Below are 23,353 nucleotides of genomic sequence, written 5' to 3'. Positions count from 1 at the left end.
TTTAGATCTAACATTGCCTTCTAGAGGTCAACAGTACACATGAAAGTGCCTATGTCTTTTCATTAGCTGGACAGCATGCTGTTATATGTATAGGTAAATATCCCACCCTCAATCTAACCATACCTACTGGGCCTTTAGTTCCTTTCTAGCCTTTCATACAGAATATAGCCTGGAGTGTTTCCTTGTCAGGATGATTGGTAGAAGGACTTGAAGTCATTTATGAGTGTGTCACAAAGGCTAACCCTTCCAAAATGAAAGGACTGTGAACATCAAGCCTGTCTTAGGTCCCTGAAGGATTGATATTTGTTTTCTGAAAATGGGCAATGTGGCGGCATTGTGAGGAGTTGTGCTCTGGAGCCACCTTACCTAGGTTTGAATCCCGGCTCTGCCACTTACTAGCTGTGTAACGTTGGGCAAGTGCCTCGGGTTCTTTAAATGCAAAGTGGGGATAATAATAGTACCTACACGGTGGGTTTTTATAAGAAGTAAACGAATTGGCATTTACAAAGTTAGAAGAGTACTCTGCATAATTATGATCCAAAAAGTGTTAAATAAAAATGAAGTTCTCTTTCCTAATGGCACAAGTGGTAACCCCTAGTTCTCTAGCCTGGAGGCCTGAAGGCTCACCCTCTACTTGGTTTAATATTGATCTGGAAGGAGGCAGTTTCAGATAGAATCTGTATGTGGATTTTGCTGTATTATTGTTGGAGTAAAGTTGACAAAATCTGGATTTTGGCTTTCAGTATGGGTACAACAATGGCAAATTATCCAAAAGAGCTCTATGTTGAACATGTCTTTTTATCTCTAACTTTTTACTCTGAAAATATTTCAATTTATCAAAAAAAATTAAAAGACTGGTACAATAAACACCGATATACCCTTCGCCTAGATTGACTAAAAACTTCAGTTTGTATTTGCTAAGCATGCGGAAATTCTCCTGTTTGATCACCAAATCATTTCACACCTAAGAAAATTAACATTTGATGAGTTCCAAAATGGCAGCCTTTCACTATATGTTACCTTATACCATTAGCTTTTCAAAAATCTCCCATGTATTTAGCTCAGGTTCATTTTTTACTATCCCAGAGCTGGAGAGAACTGCTGCTTTTGGTAGAAACTGAGTACCATATAACACTACTCATAGTGGAGGATTTTTTTTTTTTTTTTTTACTTAAGGCGAACTTTTAAAAAAGACTTGAAGTTTAACCTTTTGTAGTTACAGTAGTAGGTTATATCTGAAATGTATCTTTATGTCATTTGGGTCTCTAGAACATTAGCCTTTGTTGTTTCTGGTAGAGGTATGATGGGGTATAGTATGAATCAGGCTACATGTGAAAGTTCTTGGGAAAATATAGGGCGCAGTTATCACCGCTCATAGTGATCCATCATAAGATAACTATGTCTGCTAGGCAAACACTTTTCAGAAAAGTCTGCTTCGGCTTGTAGGTTTGTTCCAGAAGAGTCGAATTATGTAATTGTACTAACCACTGGGGAGCTCCTTCTGGCCTTTCCTACTTTTACTGTTTTCTAATAATTTCTCATTTAGAGAAGAATCTAAGGCCAGGCACAGTGGCTCACTCCCATAATCCCAGTGCTTGGGAGGATTGCTTAGGCCAGGAGTTCGAGACCAGCCTGAGCAACATAGCAAGACCCTGTCTCTACAAAAAATAAAAATTAAAAATAGAGAGGAGTCTAAGTTCACGTTACCGATGTGACCAGAGATCACTTTTGAACAGCCTTACCAGATAACCCTCAGCAGAACAGCCTTTCTGACTAAATAGTTGAAGGCCTCTGAGACAGTCAGCATCACTGCTTCGGGCCCCACGGATGCCTGTAAGTCATCTCGAGCCCTGGGTCCAAGCATCCAGGCCTTGCAGAAACTAAAAGCTGAGAAGCACTAAATTTCCTCTGCTCCTCCCTACCGTGTTGCAGGTCTGTGTGGTTGGAGCCCCTCACCTTCCATCATCAAACCTATCCTTGCTTGCTGGTCAGCTCTTCCTCCTTGAGAGGCTTTTCTTCTTGGGAAAGGATGAAGCTTCTCTAGAGCAGGAACTAAGTTACATTCATCTTCTTGGATTATAGATATGATGAACCAAATCGTAGTAGTTCCCCCTGGTCTCTCATCCACACAGCTACCCTGAGAAGGAAGTGGTTTTGTTCCCGGGAGTGACTTTGTCCTAGTTGTAGAGCCAGGGCTTGAATTCTGGTGTGGTGGACTCCAGTGGCAGCTCTCGGTCTGCCAAGCTCTACTTGCTGCTCCTTGCTCAGCACTGCACACATAGTAGGTGTTCAGGAAGTCTATGGAGTGAATGTTGAAGAAACCGCCTGGAAGTATAGATGCCAGCAATCCCAGTCGGGAGGAGTAATGAGTGGACACAGCCACTAGAGGTCAGAATTTAGCAAATCTTTGTCAGCCCAGGAGCAGTCTCTGAACCTTAGGGTTGGAAAGGGCCTTGGAAGTGGTTTTCACCACAGCTGAGAACGCTTAGGCCTAGGGATGACTTGCCCAAAGCTACAAAAGTGCACCAAACCTTGAACCATGCTTTGCCTTACACTGAAATACCTCTTCAAGCACCTTCCTGAAGCCTAAAGCATTTTTCATCTGAAAACAACTTTCAGTGACTGTGTGGAGCACCTTTTGTGTGCCAGATACTGGGTATATGGCAGAGAGAGACCATGCCTGGCCCTGCCATGGAGTTTTAAACTGTGACAACTGAAGAGGGTTTGCTTTTGGTAAAGAAGTTTGACTTTGACTCAAAGTTAGAAATACATTTTACATCATGACCCAATAAATTATATAATTCTAATGCATAAGATATATACGAAATAAAGTTTCATGAATTAATATGTATCAAAATTGCAATGCAAGATATTCTGTAATGTTCTATTTCTGCTGTCTTTTAGTTTGGTAAGAAAAAGATGCTGATTGCAACCTACAAAAATTGGTTTCATTATCCCCTAATAGGCACAACCCCCAGTTTGACTACTGCCGACCTAAAAGGAAGGAGCTGAGGCAAAATTAATACAAGCAGAGTTGATTTGGGCCAAGTTTCAGGATTGCAGCTGGGGAGCACAGATTCAGGTTTCTCTGAATATACACTCTGATTAGCAGCAGTGATAAGTGGATTTTTTTTTTTTTTTTTTTTTGAGATGGAGTCTCACTCTGTCACCCAGGTTGGAGTACAGTGGCGCAATCTCGGCTCACTGCAACCTCTGCTTCCTGGGTTCAAGTGATTCTCCTGCCTCAACCTCCCAAGTAGCTAGGATTACAGGTCCACGCCACCACACCTGGCTAATTTTTGTATTTTTAGTAGAGACGAGGTTTCACCATGTTGGCCAGGCTGGTCTCGAACTCCCAACCTCAGGTGATCCGCCCACCTTGGCCTCCCAAAGTTCTGGGATTATAGGTGTGAGCCACTGCACCTGGCCCATAAGTGGATTTTTAAAAGCCAAAAAGGAGGACAGGGAGTGGGCTGATACAAAGTTGTTTGTCAGGAATTCTCATTGGTTTATAGATAACATTGATTGGTGACTGGCTATACATTGTTAAGCCATAGGATGTGGATTATAGTGTTCAATTTGGCATTATTAGGCTAATTTATAACTGTGCCAATAGCAAGCAGTTTCCGAGGTGAATACGTAGGAGTAGGGCGTGATTGCCATTCCATGGTCGTGTCTCTCTAGGCCTGATAATTAAAAGGACTTGCATTCTTCAGATAAAAGTTATTTTATTTTCTCATTACCAATGTTTAAGTCATTGATTTCAACTAGGAAAGAGGTTACTAACTCTGAATTTGTATTGTTATATACTAAATGGTCTTAGTTTGGGGCAGAGCATAGGAGGTTACTAGGAATACAACCATCACAGATAAGACTTTTGGAAGCCAGGAAGAGAGGAATGAGAACAGGCCAAAGGTAGGAATCCCTTCTCACCAGGCAGCCGCATCAAATCAGGACTTAGGAGGAAGCATACCTCCGGAGGCTGCAGCAAACCAGCTCTGCTGTGAGTCTCAAGAGGGCTCCTCCCTGAGAAACTAGAGGTTTGGCACTGAATACGTTACACTTATACATGTAATTACCCCAGAGAAAAAAGTTTATCAAGCACTAAAAATCCACTAGGTTACGGATAAAAAATCTTTGATTGGGAATCCTTGAAGGTTGAAGTTCAGAGTCCCTGAGCAGTGGCTCCATGTCGCCGTGGTGACATCAGGGGCCTGAGAACAGGTGTTTCTGTTTTGTTTTTGTGATCATGTAGATCATGCATTTCTGACTCTAATGTGCGTAAAGATCATCTGGGGATCTGGCCAGAATGCAGATGCCAAGTCAGGAGGTATGGAGAGGACAGAGGAGGGCCTGACAGTTGTGTCCACACTCAGCCACCTGCCTTTTTCCTGCAGACATGGAGAAGGGCTGTCACTTCCTGCACATCTTGGCCTGCGCTCGCCTGAGCATCCGCCCGGGCCTGAGCGAGGCTGTGCTGCAGCAAGTTCTGGAGCTCCTGGAGGACCAGAGTGACATTGTCAGCACAATGGAGCACTACTACACAGCGTTCTGAGCAGAGACACGCAGACCAGCTGAGGAGGACAAAGATAAGGTGGTGTTCACCCCCAGGCTCTGACTTTCAGCATCATGCAGGGGCTTATCTGTCTGGAGGCAGTTACCTCGTAATAAACTATAAAATATAGTCATCTTGGGAATGGGATTTGGCATAAATGTTGGCTCCCTTCTGTCCACTGTGTCCTTGGGGTACAATGACTTTGATCTCAGCCATGACACAACAAGAAAACCCTCCCTGTTGAGCTCCTGGCTGGACTGTGCATTGTTCGCAGAGCAGAATGGGGAGGAAACAGTGTTGGCAGCTTAACTGATGTGTGTGGTTGGAGCCTCTACCATGGCAAAGGGACACCACAGGGTAGTGAACATTCAGGAACTCAGGGGCATATGGCCTGATTACACAGTTCTAAGCTTTTCAAAACTTCAGGTTATCAGAGACCTTCCTGTGGGCCTCTCTTGCTGGCTAAGAACCGGTTTAGGGGAGTAGTTCTCCCTGAATGAGTGTCACTTGCTTACAGTTTCTGTGGCTCAGTTACCAGCAGTGGGGTTGAGACCTGGTTCGATGCTCTTTACAGGCCTGCCCAGAGATGGGAATAAACAGGGATCCACAGCGTGACTATGTGTTTGTCATTTTCCTTTTATTTCCTTGGGAATCGAAAGGTGTCCCAGTACATTTCCCTGCACTTACAGAGGTGCATGACTAAATACATTGTCCCTCGATGCCCCTGAAGATCACGGAGGCAGTCAGCCAGTTGCCTGGCAGGCAGTAGATGTTATTTTCAGGGTTGCCGCTGAGTGTGCAGGATGTGCTGACACCATCCAGACAAAGACTCGGTATGTGCCCAGACAGGTGATGGAGTCATGCTTTTGCTCAGAATGACAAGGTAAAGGAAAAACATCTGAGGTATGTTGTAGGCCTGTTCTGACAGCAAAATGACAAATCCAGCCAGCAAAAATAAAGTGTAGAGAAAGATTTGGAGTTAATTACAGTCATTTCACAGAAGGCACTGCCTTCATCTGCCGCATTTGCTCTTGATGTAATAAGCTCTTCGTGGCTCAGCTGGAGATCCTTTAGGCCTGGAGAGTTTCTCCTCTCTCTGTGGAAACAGGACAGTCTTTATACGCAGAAGTCCGCTGCAGCTCGATACGTCAGGCTGAGAGCTAGGACCAGTAGATTGCCTCCTGTAATAGACTTTTGTAATGATGCAAACCTTTGCTGATTTCTAACAGTGATTATGTAGTGGCTGCCCTGCATCTTCTCTGTGTACAGAAGGGTCCCTAGAATAGAGTCTGCCTGGAATGATGTCCTGGGCAGTTCTTCCTTGAGGTCAGCAGCTGTTCCATGTTGAATGCGTCTGATTAGTGGGGCTGCCCAGGAAGGAATTCAGAATCAGAAGGTAAAAAGGGCATACCCTTGCCTATAGCAACTCTGCTCTTAGGGGTTTGTCTCAAGGAGATGGCTACACAAGTGTGAAATGATGATTGCACAAGATGTTCATTGCTGTATAATCTAGAATTCTATATTGGGGAAAATATCTATAGGGAAAAAGTTAATTACAGTTCTTGGGCACAATGAAATACTATGCAGCCATGAAAAAAATGATGAAAGCAGACAGACAGTGTTGCCATGGCACGCTGTCCCCAATAGATTTAGTGGGAAGTAGATAGAGTTATAGATCTGTTTCTATAGTATAACACCATTATCTACAGCTCCCTGTGTGTATGTATATATCCGTAGAGAGAGTGTATATTTCTGCATGGAGGTCTTTATAAATGTAGCACATGTACATATATATATATATATATATATATATATATATATATATATATATACACACACATATACACACACACGGTCGACCACTCCTTTCTCCTGGAAGTACTTTCCACGTTTGGCTTTCAAGACACCGAGCTCTCTGGTTGCTCCTTCTCAGGTTCCTTTGTTCAGTGCTCTGCCTCCCTGAGGACTCAGTCCCAGACCTCTTTTCTATCTGGCTTGCTCCCTGGGGTGTCTCCAGCAGCCACATGGATTATACCATCTATATGCTGTCCAATACCTCAATTTAAACCCAGAATGGGCCTCTTCCCTGAACTGCAGACCCCTATATTCAGTTTGCTACTGACATCTCCAGTTAGGTCTCTAATGGACATCTCAAACTTCATAGGCCCAAAGCCAGGCTCCCAATTACTCCTGACCCCAGGCTTGCTCCTGATAGTGACATGAGGCAGCCAAATGCCTAGGCAGAGAGGGGCGGGTCCCAAATGAAACCCCACGTTCAAGCGAAGAACAGCCTGAAGGCTAAAAGACCAGATTGCTGGTCCTGAATGAAACCCACCACCCAGAGTGGGAACTTCTGTTCCTGTTTGCCCACCCTTTCCCAATTGTTCTTTCTGAATAACGCCTTAACCAATCGAATGTTGCCTTTTCCAGTAATACCTACAGCCTGCCCCTCCCCCATTCTGAGCCCATAAAAAGACCCAGACTCAGCCATATTAGGGGGACTTTCCTGCCTTTGGGTAGGGGGACCACCCCCACGTCCCCTCTCTGTTGAAAACTGTTTCATCACTCAATAAAACTCCCAGCTTTGCTCACTCTTCCACTGTCAGCACATTCTCATTCTTCTTGGGTGCTGGGCAAGAACTCAACCAGTGTGGAAGCCATACTTGGCCCAGGCGGGTGAAGTGGGTGGGCCGTCTCCTGCAGCAGGTAGCATGGTCAAACGAGGCCCAGGTGGGCCGTCACCAGCCAGAGGTCCCTGGCTTGCAAAGTGACTGAGAAGAAAATCCTGCGCCACTCCTTTGGAAAATGTCCCTAATTCAGGAAGAGGCAGCTCCATCCAGTTGCTCAAACCAAATCCATTGGCTTCTTTCTTTCTATCATACCTCACATCCAATCTGTCTGCAAGTCTTTTGGCTCTACCTTCAAAATATCTCCAGAATCTTAACTGCTTCACCCTCCTCCCCGGCCTCCTCAGTCCTCCCTGCTTCCGCCCTGGCCCCTCTTGGGCTGTTCACAGCACAGCAGCTGTTGCACAGCAGCTGTTAACGTTCCCACTCTCTTACAGCCTTTGGTCTTACCCCAGGTAGGAGCCTGAGGCTGCACAGAGGTCAGCACGGCCCCGCTTGCCCTGCCCTCCCAGCCCAGCCGCACGGGCCTTGCTGCACACATGCCTCGGCATATTCCTGCCTTAGGGCCAGTGCTCCTGCTATTTCCTCTTCCCAGGTAACCATGTGAAGTGCCTCCCTCTGCCCTCTTTCCAGCCTTTACTTGAGTGTCACCTTCTCAGTGAGGCCTGCCCTCATTCCTCTTTCGCTGTTTGTAACCCACCTCCTGTCCCCCTTCCCAGAACTCCCTTTCCTACTTCATTTTTCTTCACAGTACTTGATACTGCCTAACACGCTCCATGGTTTCTTACTTGCCCTGTTTATTATTTTCCCCCAATAGACAGAATGTTCCATGATGGCAGAATTCTCTGTTTTGTTTCCTTCCATGTCCCCAGCACCTAGAACAGTGCCTGACGCATCTCCTAAGCAATATGACCAATAAGTATGTGTCTGGCTGCCTTCCAGCTGCCAGTGTCTGCCTCTTTCCTAGGGGGAGTGGTTGCAGGGGTGCTTTCTCACACGTCTTAGTAGGCTGTGCAGGCTGGAAGTGCTCAGAAGTCACACCCCCAGGGAGCAGCCTCAGCCAACAGCACCTTGGGTATAAATGCCCCAGCTCCCTCGCCCTCAGGTAAGCATTGCTGAGGCACACGTTCCATACTCTTTGCCAGAGTTCCTCTGTGAGACTGAGCACCATCCATCCACCCACCCACAGGAGCAGCTAACCTGATAACCATCAGCCTCACCCTCCCTGCCTTACTTCCCTGCTCCCCTTTACCACATGCTGACCTCCCAAATGCATTTCTTGCTTTCTGGTCTCTGTCTCAGGATTGGCTCCTGGATGAACACAAACTAACACTATGTTCACAAATATATTTGGGAAATGCTGGATGAATAATTATACACATCAGACAGATTACTAGAAATGCTCACCAAAGGGATGGACGTGTTACCTCTGCATGGTAAGATCTCAGGTGCTTTTTACCCCACATAGCTATCCTTTGGCATTTTTATAATTAGCAAGTGCTCACTCTTCCACTGTCAGTACATTCTCATTCTTCTTGGGCGCTGGACAAGAATTCAACTGGTGTATAAGCCTGACTCGGCCTGGGCGGTCTCAAACTCCTGACTCCTTATATAATTTCTACAAAAATTATAAAGCTGTTTCCCACTCCCCACCCCACACTCATGTAACCTGAAGCATGAGTAAACCAAGAATGAGGTAGGCCTCTGTCTTCTACAGCAACATCAGAACTCTAAGAACATGAGGGACTCTTAGAAAACTCTCTGGAGCTAACCACAGTTGGGTCACTGCTCATGTACTGAAGACCAGCCAGAGGGTTCCCCTGAAAAGGAGGGAAACTGAGCAAACATTCTCCAGTTCTCTTAGTGTGCACATGTTTCAGGAGGTGTGAACCCCACATGTAGCTTGTGTAGGCAAGAAGACAAATAGTGCTACTGTCTGGTCAAGGATGTTTGAAGAGCCATGATTATGCCCATATGGTAAGCTACCAGTGCTCCCCATCCCTGTAAGACACTTCTTTCTCATTATTTTCTCCTCTGATGGTGTGCCAGGATGCTGGCCGAGAGAAGCCAAGTGGAAAGAAGGCTGTTCAGTGACAAGGAACCTAAGACTTAGTGCCAAGGACTGAAACCAAGTAAACTTGTAATTTTCCGTGATGGAAACATCTACACTTTCTCATTAGTGGCCTCTACAGCAGTTGCCCCAAAGAAGTGTCTCGTTGTTTTCTTACTACATTTATGTGAAGTATAGAGGCAAACTCAGAAAGACTGTGATAAGGCTCGCCAGAGATGCCTGCACAGGTGCTGGGGGAAAAGCAGGACCATCCTGAAGGGAGATGGTGTCTGTGGACAAAGAACTCTGCAATGATTCTTATTTGCATGATTTCTGCTGGTGGAGGCTGTAAATGTGAGCTCAAACTCCCACATAAGTAAGTTTTCATTGTAATCCAGAATTTTTTTAAATCACCCTACTTCTATTGAACTTGCACTATCATCTGTTAACCTCTACTGTATTTATTAAATAAACCTAAATAGGTAAATCACAGTACAGCAAAAGGTTCTGTGTTCCCCAGAATTCTAATCAAACTCCAAATTCCTGAAAAGGCTCTAGTCCTTTCCTATATGTCAAATTTAAATGATAAGTTTTCATTTTGGAACATAAAGAGGGATTTTGAAGACCACAGCATAGCCCTGGGGTTTTTGCATAGAGATAATAAACAGACGATCTGTTTTCAGACTGATTTGAGAAAATGTCAGTGTGAATTGGTGAAAAATCTGGGTTGGAAATAGTGCTGTTTTATTACTTCAGGTCTACCCAGTGGTCTTTATTAAACCACGAAGGAACAGGTTTCTGCTCTTAGGGAATTTGCTTTAATAAGAATTAATTGTGTATCAGTTATTAGTATCATTTGATTATTATGTATTTATCATTTAATATTTAGGTGATGTAAAAGTACTTCAACGCAAGAGAATTGAAAACATGGCCACACAAACACTTATAAGCAAATGTTCACAGCAGCATTATTCCTAATAACCAAAAAGTAGAAACAACCCAAATGTCCATCAGCCAATGAATGGATAAACAAAAGGGGGGCTATCCATACAATGCGATATTACTCAATGAAGTACTGATATATGCTAAAGAATGGTGAACCTTGAAGAAATTAAGTGCAAGAAGCTAGACACAAAAGGCCACATATTGTATGATTCCATTTATATGAAATGTCCAGAAAATAGGCACATACACAGAGAAGAAGTAGATGAGGCCGGGTGCAGTGGCTCACGCCTGTAATCCCAGCACTTTCAGAGGCCAAGGTGGGCAGATCACCTGAGGTCAGGAGTTCAAGACCAACCTGGCCATGGCTAAACCCTGTATCAACTAAAAAGTACAAAAGTTAGCCAGGCGTGCTGGTGGGCACCTGTAATTCCAGCTACTCAGGAGGCTGATGCAGGGAGAATTGCTTGAACCCGGGAGGCAGAGGTTGCAGTGAGCCGAGATCATGCCACTGCACTCCAGCCTGGGTGACAAAGCAAGACTCTGTCCCAAAAAAAAAAAAAAGTAGATGGTGTGGCCAGGCATGGGGAGGGTGGGGATTGGGTAGTACAGGGCTCCTATTAGGGTTAATGGACATGTTCTGGAATTAGATAGTGGTGATGTGTGCACAACTCTGTGAACAGACTCAGAATTATGGGCTAGGTTGGGATTCCTCACATCATGGTGTCTGGGTTTCCAGGGTGGGCATTCCAAGAAATAGCAAGAGCCACGTGGAAGCCACATGGCCCTTTTTCTGTAGCCCCAGAAGCCACAGCCCCACTTCCATGGTCTTCTAATCGTTGAGGCTATCACAGTCCCATGCAGGTTCGAGAGGAGAGGAATAAACTCCACCTCTTGATGGGGAGTAACGAGGTTCTAGAAGGGCACATAGGTCCGGGAATATTACCCTGGCCACGTTGGAAAATACAGTCGCAGATATCTTTCAGCTTTTATATAAATACAGCATCATTCTTTAAAGAGCTAGTCTTAAAAATACCAAAAAAGTACAAAGAAGGGGAAAGAATGGTCTACCACTTCCCAAATACTGTGTGTATGTGTGTATATATATGTGTATATACATATATATCTATATATATATGTATGTGTGTATATATGTGTGTGTGTGTGTGTATTTAGGTGATGTATGTATACATACATATATATATATAGAGAGAGAGAGAGAGAGAGTTTTACTCTTGTTGCCCAGGCTGGAGTGCAGTGGCATGATCTTGCCTCACCGCAACCTCCACCTCCCGGCTTCAAGCAATTCTCCTGCCTCGGCCTCCCAAGTAGCTGGGATTTCAGACATGTGCCACCATGCCTGGCTTATTTTGTTTTTTTAGTAGAGATGGGGTTTCTCTGTGTTGGTCAGGCTGGTCTCGAACTCCCAACCTCAGGTGATCGGCCCACTTCAACCTCCCAAAGTGCTGGGATTACAGGTGTGAGCCACTGCGCCCGGCTTACTGTGTATATTTTTAAGATTATGTGTATATTGTTAGGAAAATAACCATGTTAACAATATTTTTGTGTATCCTTCCAAAAAAAAAGTCAGCATTTTATATGCACTTCACATTTTTATTAATACTATATTTTGGAAGTCTTTTTTTCTTTTTCACTTTAGCATGCAAAATCAGCACCTTTTAAAATGGTGACATAATTCCATCATATTGCTATTCCATAATGCACTTAGCCAGGGCCCTATTAAAAAACATTTAATTGGTTTCTGATTTGTTGCTATTGCAACCAATTCTGCAGGAAACATTTTTCTTTTCTTAGTATATGTTTAAAGTATGTTTGTATGGTAAATTTCTAGCAATGGAACTGCCAGGAAAAGGGGCATGAGCATTTTAAAATTTGCGTAGGCACTAACAAATTACCCAGTAAAAGGACTGATCCATCGTACACTCCTATCAATGATTTATGCGTCTACTGTTTGCCCACGAGCTCACCCACACTTTGTATTATCAGTATTTTTATTCCATGTCCATCTGATAGGTGAAAATGATTTCTGGTTTCTGTTTGCTTTTATGTTTTTTTAGTATAAGTAGTATTGAGCATCTGTTCATCATGGGAGCCTTTAGATAAAGTTCTACCCTGGACAGTAGCCATTGCTTCCAGCAGGGGCTACAGACGGCCAGGCATGTGTTCTAGCAGTGGTATCTACTGCAGAACCAGCCCAGAGCGCAGCTGCCAAGGTGCCAGTTAATACACAGCTGGAATAAACATCCGGAAGAGCTCAAAATTCAAAATTCCAAACCTGCCACTCCAAGTGCTTGGTCACATGCCCACCCAAATATTAAAAATAATAATGTATTACAACAATGATGGTTTTATTTATTTTTCTTTTTTCTATATCATAAGTCATCAAGCAAAGAAAGGACAGCAATCTTTTTAAAACCAGCGACCATATTATCGACTCAGACCTCTCATAGACCAGATGCCATTTAGCTCTGGTTCAGTGACACTGTCCCCGGTCAGATTAATGTGAAAAACTAAGGATGTTTTTAAGAAAGTGCTAATTAAGTGGAGAAGGTAGTTTTAGTAATAGAAGTGGTCTTACAGCAGCTGCCATTGACTCAACATAGCTTAATTATCATCATAAGCTGAGGCTTCACTTTATCATTTACTGGGTTTGGTACAGTTAATTGGGGCATTGGGCAACACCATTTTTGATCATCTTCTTGGCTAGAAATTGCTCCCTTGGGGAGGAAGGCATTTATTTTTTATTCTGAGGACAATCTGTGATTGGAGGAAATAAAGCAGGGTGAGGACAGAATATCCTTCAGTTCTTCAGCTCTGCTTTAGAGCAAAGCAGCAGCGGGGTGCATGAGCTCTGATGTGGGGCACAGGCATTTGTGACAAGGGCTGAATGTTACACTGTACTGAAATTGTGAATGATTATTCTAATATAAGTTAGGTGGCAGGATAATATATTGAGCTATTGGTGTGGGTTTTGTTTTTCCTGTATTTTATTTCTTCTTTCCAAGCTGGAAGCTAGCCTTGCCTCAGGGAAGTTTGGCTTGGGGGCTGAATTCAGAAGTTGTTTGCGCAGACTCTCTGGGTTTTTTTTTTTTTGGTTTTTTGTTTTTTTGTTTTTTTTTGAGACTAGAGTCTCGCTCTGTCACCCAGGCTGAAGTGCAATGGCGCTATCTCAGCTCACTGCAACCCCCTCCTCCTGGGTTCAAGTGATTCTCCTGCCTCAGCCTCTTGAGTAGCTGGGATTACAGGCGTGTGCCACCACGCCCGGCTAATTTTTGTATTTTTAGTAGAGATGGGGTTTCGCCATGTTGGCCAGGCTGGTCTTGAATCCTGACCTCAGGTGATCCGCCTGCCTTAGCCTCCCAAAGTGCTGGGATTATAGGCCTGAGCCACTGTGCCTGGTCTGACAATCTGCTTTATGTTTTCTGGAAGCCTGAAGCCTGGGGAAGGATTGGAGATTGGTGGCCCCCAGGCATCGCGGATGGGAAGGTGCTCCCTGTGACAGTCCCATGGCAGGACTTCTGTGGAGAGGTTTTGTGGTATCTCTCAGAAGGTCAGAGCCTTAGCCTAGGATTCTCGGCTTCAGCAAGATTCCTGTATGTCAGCTTGGAAAGGAAGCGGCCACAAGCCCTTCCCTAAAGGTGCATGCAGGCTGGAGCCCCAGGGATTTCCACAGCGGTCTTGGTCTCAGGAGAAGAGTGGGCCTGTCCCTGTTTTCCAGGTACCCTGTAACCTCCTGGATTTTCACATATTTCCAGGGAAGGGGAACCTGCTCCATCCTGTTACCACAAATCTAATTTTCGTGCCAGGCTCGAGGGTGAGGGCATCAAGGCTGAGGTAACTTGAAATAAAGAAAAAAAGGGGCCAGGCATGGTGGCTCATGCCTGTAATCCCAGCACTTTGGAAGGCCAAGGCGGGCGGATCACGAGGTCAAGAGATCGAGTCCATCCTGGCCAACATGGTGAAACCCCATCTCTACTAAAAATACAAAAATTAGCTGGGTGTGGTGGCACCCGCCTGTAGTCCCAGCTACTCGGGAGGCTGAGGCAGGAGAATCACTTGAACCCGAGGAGGCGGAGGTTGCAGTGAGCCGCGATCGTGCCGCTGCACTCCAGCCTGGTGACAGAGCAAGACTCTGTCTCAAAAAAAGAAAAAAAGAAAAAGAAAAAAAGGACTATGACAAGTCTCACCCACCTGCGTTTTGGTAGTAAGATTCATACTGCACCACAATTAGAATAATATTCAAGTTGAACCTTAAGGTTGTGCTCCCTGTGCCCTTCCCTGCCAGAATGCTCTTGAGTGAGGGAGAAGGGGAGGACGTCACTGTACAGTTCCAGGGACATTGCCTATGGCCCTCCCTCGGGAGTGTGCTGCGACAGGAAACACCTGTCCTGCATCACTGCTGACACAGGATTTGACATCGCTGCCTCTGAGAATGGGGGAGAGATATGTAAGATCTTGTTGCGATTCCTCAGTGGGGTCCACCTCATCATGAATGAAAATGCCATCTTGTCCCACAACCATGACACCTGTTGCCAGAGGGGAAGAGCGACCTGTGAACACAGGCCCTGTTCCTGCCAGGCTGTGTGGGAGCAAGCAGGGGACTCAGGAGAGTGAGCAAATAGAATCTATTCTAGGAGATTCCAAAACCACCTGAGCAATGAGTCTTCTCCCAACATGAAGAAGCTTGAACACCTTACTCATCGCAGCAGCTAGCCCAGCCCTGCCCTGCCCAGCCCAGCCCAGTGCCTCAGGAAGAGTCAGCAAGCTCTGCCTGCGCCTGTGGTTTTGGTCCTGTCCCGGCTTGACTTGTCCTGGTGGAGGGCGAGACCTAGAAGCTCCGCTCCTGGGAATGACAGCTGGCGTGGAGGTACTTCTGCCACGGCTTAGGCCTTCAGCACGAGCAGATGCCCCGTTAGGGTGGGCCTGAGAACTGAGAAAGGGGACTGTAATCTGCTATTTCTGCCCATTTGTTGTTGACCCAGGTAACCAGGAAATATGGGAAGCAGGCAGATTCTGGTTGTTTCCACAGGACTTGAGACTTAACCAGACAACTAACTCTCCTGAGTGTTCCCTCTTGGGTGGCCACGCCACAGTTCACCCCGTAGTCTGTGGTAGACTCAACATTAGACACAGTGCTGGTGCTTAAGAAAAGTTTCCATGGACAGGCAATGTGCTTATTGAGTGCCAATTGTGTGCAAGGCATCGTCCCAGGTACCAAAGAGGATGCCAGGACAAAGTTTCCTGTCTTCAGGGAACTGTCAGTCAAGTGGATCAAAAGACACATGCCTGTGTGATCTATAACCCAGTGGATCATAAGGCACATGCCTGTGTTTTGTTTGACCCTCAGGGGAACAAAAGTGTTTTTGTTTGACCCTCAGGGTTTTAAAACTTTATACCAACGTTTAAAAATTGGCTACCGTCTATATGCAAAAAAAGGCAGTGTGTGCTTGTATATGTGTATGTTTGTAGGGTGTGTGTGTGTAAGACAGCACTGCAGAAGAACCCGGCCACAGTGATGGCCTCTTCAAATAGGGACTCGGGGAGCAGGAATGGGTGAGAGACTTGTTGCAATGTTTTATAATTTTTTTAAATGTAAAATGTAATAATTTTACAAATAAAAAAGGATTGGGGAATTCACATAAAAATCCAGGTATTTGGCTATTCTTGACAATGCAGAAGCTCTAGCAGGACTGGGAACATTTCGTCTGGAAACGGGTCGGGGGAGGTCAGCATTAAAGGATTTTCAGCTGAGAGGGGGCATCAGGTTTGTATTTTAGAAAGTATTTTAGCAGCAGAGTGGAGGAGCACTGCTTGAGGGCGAAGTCAGGGGCGGGTAGACCAGAGAGACACATCTGCTGCCGTCATCCAGGGAGGGGTGGGGAGGGCCTGAACCGGACAGTGGCGAGGGATATTAGTGTAAGAGAACCAACAGGTAGGTAACCAATTTGGGGGAGAGTGGAAAAGGCCAGGTGAACTGCCAGGTTCTGCAAGGCAGACCACAGTAACGGCTACAGGATTTTTAAATTAATGGGAGGGGAAAAGGGGACTCAGGAGATTTCTGGGGGTCTGAACTGGTGATAGCAGAAATGCTAAAGGAATACATCTCCTGAAATGTGAGGGAAAACCCACAGAGAAAATGGGCTTTCATGAGTAATTGGCTCTTCTACCCCTTTCCAGGCTCTGAGAGTGTTTCACGGGTTTACCAGAGAAAATGGCCTCCGGAGACTGCAACGTGGGAGAACTGGAATTTCAGACAGAAACTGAATGCATGTGGCTTAAAAGACAAAGAAGCACCAAGTGAAAAGTAGTCAAAATCATATTCCTTCAGGGAATGAATTTTCTTGGATCTGTGTTCATCCTTTATGGCTTTATTAGTCATTGCGAAAGCCCTTTTGGGGTTGCTAAGCTGCCAGCAGGGTGCTGTTCCTGGAGGATTACCTTGAGCAACAAGCCCCAAAAAGCAGCCCAGGCGGGTATGTCAGCAGGGAGGCTGTCCTGGCAACACTGCTGTCCAAGGGGAGAGGCCAACGCCCTACCCCTCAGGTTTGAGGCCAGAGGAAAAGAACCAACCTGGAGATTCTGCAATTCTGTTTTCTGTTAAGGTTGCTTTGGCCGTTTAGGGTTTTTCATGAAGGACAGAAACAGGTCCATTCCTTGAAGGCAGAAAGAAGTTTTTACTGCCCCTGCACTTGACAATGTTTAATTACATTTGCCACTTGAAGCAGAGTTGAAAATATCTTCCTTTTTTTCTGTTTGAGTCTTGCTGTGCATCCCCCAGGCTGGCTGGAGTGCAGTGGCATGATCTCGGCTCACTGCAACCTCCACCTCCTGGCTCCTGGGTTCAAGCGATTCTCCTGCCTCACCCTCCTGAGTAGCTAGGACTACAGGAGCACACCACCATGTCCAGCTAGTTTTTGTAGAAATGGGGTTTCACCATGTTGGCCAGGCTGGTCTCAAACTCCTGACCTCAAGTGATCTGCCCACCTCAGCCTCCCAAAGTGCTGGGATTATAGGCATGAGCCACCACACCCAGCTGAAAATATCTTCCCTTTGAGACTTGGTGGCCAGCTGTTGATTTCATACTGGCATGGCCTCAGACAATCTATGATATAAGAAAGATAGTTAAAGTAAAATCAACCCAGTATTAATTACTTAATAATAACTAATGAACAGTTATGCACCAATAACTCAGCAAATTTAAATCTACCCATAAGCCCAACTGGGTAGATACTATCGTCATTCCCAGTTTACAGGTGAAGAAATAGAAGCTGAGAAACTAACTTTCCCAGGGGCATATATTTAGTAAACTGGAAAACCCAGGCTTCTACCTAGTGAGTTCAACCACTAGGCTTTAATTGCTTTCAGGATCAGAGAAGTCTGTTCTCTGGTAGCTTTAAACTATGAACCCAATACAGAGTGTCTACAAATTTGGGCTGATATATAAATGTTATTTTTGCCACAGTTGAGGCTGCACCGAGGACACACTTCTGGTGATGAATGGCATATGAGGGCGCTGGGCTGAGTGGGTGGGGTGACATCACATCACACCCGTGACAAAGAGGAAGCAGGTATTTACTGAAGACGCGGGAGCCCTGGGTCAGGGCAGTAAGCATTCCTACATAAACAACTGTGCAGTCCCACAGGGAGACCAAGAGAATGGTGCAGTAGCCTCCGAGGATTTTTATTTGGTTCATACAGTGTTGGTCTTTCCAGGCTTTTTTTTTTAATATTAAAAAATAGTTGATTTTAATTATGAAATATTTCAAACACACAGAAAATAATAAAGCAGATACCTAGTATCACTGAGATGAAACAGCTGTTAATATTTTCCCCTGACTGGGCGAGGTGGCTCACACCTGTAATCCCAGCACTTTGGGAGGCCAAAGCAGGAGGATTGCTGGAGCCCAGGAGTTCAAGACCAGCCTGGGCCACATAGTGATATCTCATCTCTACTAAAAATTTTAAAAATTAGCCAGGCGTGGTGGCATGGTCCTGTAGTCCCAGCTACTTGGGAGGCTGAAGTGGGAGGATCACTTGAGCCTGGGAGATCAAGGCTGTAGTGAGCTATGACTGTGCCACTGCACTCCAGCCTGTGCAACAGAGCAAGACCCTGTCTCAAAAAAAAAAAAAAAAAAATGGAAAGAAAGAAAGAAATCCCCCTATATGCTTCAGCCCTCTATCTCTTTGAAGAAACATGTTAGAAATACACATAAGGCCAACCCTGTTCCTTTCCTGCCTCTGCCCCTAGAGGTAGTAATTGTCACGTGTATCATTCCCATGCAGGTTTTTTTTCTTTTTTATTGTGGCATAACTTACAAGTGGTAAGTTGTACAAATTTTAATGATACAGTTTGATGAATTTTTGCTTACGCTATACCTGGATGATGAATTTTTACATGTGTATACACCTAAAACAAGGCAGAGATCAAGATACTGAACATGTCCAGCACCACCTCAGAGAGCTCCTTTGCTTCACATTATTTCAAAAATAAGCAGATGGAGGTGCCAACATTTGAAAGTTTTAAAATCTAGAGATTTAATGTAAAAATTCAAATTTCTGGCTCTTGAAGTTTTGGAAAATATGACCACATTAAGCTCACATTCTAGCATGGGGACAGAGTGGCAACTGCCCACTGTTGATACAGCATGAGTGCCCCAATTTGCCTACTATGCCTGCCATGCCCTGTGGGTATATCCAGCCCACTGCATTCACTTACAGAACCTGAAAGGTGCCACTCTATTTGTAAAATTTCAAAAGTGCCACGAATAAAAATGTAGAGAACAATTACCTTAGCTATCTTTAGGAAGGCAGAGTTTGAGAAAAAGTGTCCTCCTCCCCACCTGCTAATGACTTAGGAAGCTGCTGACAATGTCATAAAATAAAAAGGAATCAGATTCTCTAGGTCCATGCTACTCAAAGTGTGGTCCTCGAATCAGCAGCATCAGCAGCATCCAGGAGCTTGTTAGAAATGCAGAAAGCTCAGTGCCTTCCCACACATGTATGAGTTTGCTAGGGCTGCCATAACTAAGTATCACACACTGGGCGGCTTACACAACAGAAAGGTATTTTCTCACAGTTCTGGAGGCCAGAAGTCCAAGATCAAGGTGTCAGCAGGGTTTGTTTCTTCTTCTGAGGCCTCTCTCCTGGGCTTGTAGATGGCTACCTTCTCACCTTCTCCCTATGTCTTCACATGGTCTTCCCTCTGTATCTATCCTCCTTTTTTTTTTTTTTTTTTTTTTGAGACGGAGTCTCGCTCTTGTCACTCAGGCTGAAGTGCAGTGGCACGATCTCAGCTCACTGCAACCTCTGCCTCCTGGGTTCAAGCGATTCTCCTGCCTCAGCCTCCTGAGTAGCTGGGATTACAGGCGCCCGCCAGCACACCCGGCTAATTTTTGTACTTTTATTAGAGACAGGGTTTCATCATGTTGGCCAGGCTGGTCTTGAACTCCTGACCTCAGGTGATCCACCCGCCTCGGCCTCCCAAAGTGCTGGGATTACAGCCGTGAGCCACCACACCCAGCCTCATCTTCTATTCTTATGAGCACACCAGTCCTATTGGATTAGGACCCACTCTTATGACCTCATTTAACCTTAATTACCTCTTTAAAGACCCTGTCTCCAAATACAGTCACATTATGAGGTGGGGGATTATGATTTCAACATATGAATTTTGAGGGGTATGACCAGGCACGGTGGCTCATGTCTGAAATCCCAGCACTTTGGGAGGCCAAGGTGGGCAGATCGCTTGAGCTCAGGAGGTCAAGACCAGCCTGGGCAACATGGCAAAACCCCATCTTTACAAAAATACAAAAAATTAACTGGGCGTGGTGGCGTGCATCTATGGTCCCAGCTACTCAGGAGGCTGAGGTGGCAGAATTGCTTGAGCCCAGGAGGTGGAGGTTTCAGTGAGCCGAGATCCTGCCACTGGCAACAGAGCCAGATCCTGTCTCAGAAAAAAAAAAAAAAAAAAATGAGGGGTAGACACAGTTTGGCCCATGACACCTACTAAATCAGGATTTATATTTTAACAAGACCCCCAAGGGACTTGTGAGCACATTAAAGTTGGAGAAGGGCCAGGCACTGTGGCTTATGCCTGGAATCCCAGTACTTTGGGAGGCCAAGACAGAAGGATTGCTTGATCCCAGAAGTTCAAGACCAGCCTGGACAACATAGTGAGACCCCATTTCTAAAAGAAAAAAAATTAGCTGTGTGTAGTGGTGCATGCCTGTGGTCCCAGCTACTCAGGAGACTGAGGCAGGATAATCACTTGAGCCCAGGAAGCCGAGGCTACAGTGCGTCAAGATCGTACCACGGCACTCCAGCCTAGGTGAAAGAGGAAGACCCTGTCTCAAAAAACAAACAAACAAACAAAACGTTGGAGAAGCTTGTCCAGATCTGCTCCCTGGTAAATAAAACACTAGTGGGTCCAACTAGGAATGGGGAGGAGAGAAAGGAGAGGCTGCAATGATTTATTTAGATGAACTTTCTCTCCAGTCCATAGGTCTGAGAGAGTGGAAATACTGGGAAACTTGAGGCCAGTTCCCTCCTGAGTGGGAGTCCCTGCTTCTCGTTGCGGAGCAGGGACCCTCTGCACTTTGGGGCATGTGAGCAGGTTAACAGGTACAGATTGATGAACCGAGTGGATATGAATCAGCCCATAGGAGCTAAGAGGAGTCTCCTTCTGAAAATAGGTTGGAATGCTGGAAATGTGGCTGCTTTTAGCAAAAAGCTCATTTTTACCTAATCACCATCTGTAGATTTCCTCTTTTAAGGTGCAAAGCAAGTCTCTTGGATTTCCTGGAATGGGGACCAGGAAGATATTACCCTGTATTCCTCTTCACTCTTCACAAGCCCATTTTTCACCTCTGTCATAGGCCTGATGCTATGGCGACAGTTGCCATAGAGATACTCCTATGCCTGGTTGACGCTAATCCATACCCATAATGGTCAATCATATGGTTTAAACTAGAGATTTTCAAGCTGTATCTCATAAAACTGTAAGGTGCTTCCAGGATTTCACAAACATTTTATTCATATAGCAATTAAATATATGTGTCTTGCTGTGTTGCCCAGGCTGGAATGCAGCGGCTATTCACAAGCACTAACATAGCACACTATAGCCTTGAACTCTGGGGCTCAAGCAATCCTCCTACCCCAACCTCCCAAGTAGCCAGGGACTACAGATGTGTGCCACCATGCCCAGTGCAACTAAAAGCATTTTAAATTTATTTTTAAATGACAATGTAAACAACATCAAACCATATTTAATATAGTATTTGAACTAAAATGTGAATATCCAAATTTTGGTCTAACAGAGTAGAGTGATTTGTAGAAGGCTAACCCCTCCTACAGATCATAATTACAAACTCTGGACAAGGTGAAAATAAAAAGCTGTTTGATGCCACTGGACAACGACCAGACTAAAGGAAGGGGACTTATTCCTTGAAAGAAGGAAGATCCACACTTGTATGACTTTCCCCTAAGGGCAGCCATTCTTGAACTTTAGTGTATATTAGAATCCCAGAGGAAGATAACAGACTCCAGTCTCTACAACATACCATTTAAATGTTCACTATATAAAAATTATTAGATATGTGAAGAAAGAGAGAAATGGGACCCATAATCAAGAGATATACTAGTCAATAGAAACAGACTCACAGACAACTCAGATGTCAGAACTGGCAGAGAAGGGCTTTAAAATACCTTTGATAAATGTGTTAAAGAGTCTTTGGAAAAGATGCATATACTGGGTAAAGAGATGGGAAATTTAGAAGAGATCAGGAAACTGTAAAAAATAACTATGTGCAAATCCTAGAACTGAAAAACATACTATCTGAAAAGTGAATCTCCTGCTTCACATCCTCACTCCCATTCCAACCTTCTGCCCTGGAGTTAAACATCTGTAGTAGTCTTTGGTTATAAATGATAAAGATCTTACTCCAGCTTATGCCAAGGTGGTAAGGTATAAGAGAGAATACCTAATGAAACCGTGGGGAGGGATAGAGTGGCACTGGTTTAGGGTCAATTGGCCCTAGGAATCCAAATGCTGGGAAGATGCACTTGTTTCTCTCTCTTCCTGCCTCTGAGATTTGGCTGTATCCTCTCTCACTGTGAACATTATCCTCTGTGTTGTCAGAGAGATGGCTGGGGTCAGCTCTGGGCTCATAGCTTCACAGCTCTGAGAGGAAAGAGGTTCTCTTCCCACAGCACCAGTTAGAAAAGTCCCAAGGAGGGTGTCTGATTAGTCCAGTATGTGTTACAGGTGCATGCCACCATGCCCAGGTAATTTTTGTATTTTTAGTAGAGACGGGGTTTCACCATGTTGGCCAGGATGGTCTCGAACTCCTGACCTCATGATCCACCTGCCTTGGCCTCCCAAAGTGCTAGGATTACAGGCATGACCCACTGTGCCCAGCCTATTTTATTTCATTTTTTGAAACAGGATCTCACTATACTGCCCAGGCTGGTCTCAAATTCCAGAACTCAAGCAATGCTGAGTAGCTGGAATTACAGGTGCTCACCACCATGCCAGCTTTTCCTGTCCATCTTAATACTTTTACCACAAATGTATGTATCCCTAAAATATGTATATTATGTATAGTATTGTTCTTTATGTTTAACATTTATATAAACGGTATACTGTCCATATCTTTCTGCAACTTGCATTGTTTTTACTCACCAGAATCTAAGAGGTGATTGCTGATTTGTTTAGTTTTATTTCATTCATTCTTTTCTTTTTTATTGAGGTATCACATCCATACATTGAATACACAACTCTAGTGCCCAGCTCAAAACCGCCACCCAGATCAAGGTGGAGACCGTTTCCAGCACCCCGCAGTCTCTGTGCCCCTCCCAGCTCATACCTCTCAGAGGCAACCACTGTCCTGACCTCTAGCACCATCAATTAATTTTGTCTGACTTGAACTTTATATAAGTGGAATCACACAGTATGTACCCTTTGAGTGTGTCTTTTATTTTTGGTACAATATTGTGTCTGTGAGCTTCATCCAGTGTGTTGCATGAGGCAGTAGTTTTGTCTTTGTCATGGGTATATAGTGTTCTGTTGTGTGAATATAACATTTGTGATATTGTGAAATATATTTGGCCTTAGTCCTCTGTTCTTGACATAAAACTCCTAAAATATTTGGTATCTTCAAA

The 23,353-nt window shown here is 44.8% G+C and overlaps 1 protein-coding gene across 11 annotated transcripts in view; it reads left to right on the top strand.

The window, feature by feature from the left end:
• STN1 (STN1 subunit of CST complex) overlaps positions 1-23,353 on the top strand; it is a 54,294-nt gene extending 30,941 nt beyond the window's left edge. For 5 of the 11 annotated variants that reach the window (XR_008510605.2, XR_008510607.2, XM_063727735.1 and 2 more), the window contains exons 10-11: positions 4,398-4,594; positions 16,373-23,353. Coding sequence is in view for 7 of the 11 variants with exons in the window: in XM_063727735.1 (XP_063583805.1) it covers positions 4,398-4,555 (158 nt within the window). In the remaining 4 variants the exon portion in view is untranslated. Of the gene's footprint in view, positions 1-4,397; positions 5,528-8,484; positions 8,619-16,372 lie in introns of those variants that run through there. The other 6 variants (XM_063727736.1, XM_009245769.3, XM_063727733.1 and 3 more) reach the window with 2 other exon arrangements.

This window comes from Pongo abelii, chromosome 8, assembly GCF_028885655.2.
Source record: "Pongo abelii isolate AG06213 chromosome 8, NHGRI_mPonAbe1-v2.0_pri, whole genome shotgun sequence".
NCBI classification, from domain to species: Eukaryota; Metazoa; Chordata; class Mammalia; order Primates; family Hominidae; genus Pongo; species Pongo abelii.
The sequence above is the reverse complement of the archived record's forward strand: the minus strand, read 5'-3'. Positions and strand labels throughout refer to the sequence as shown.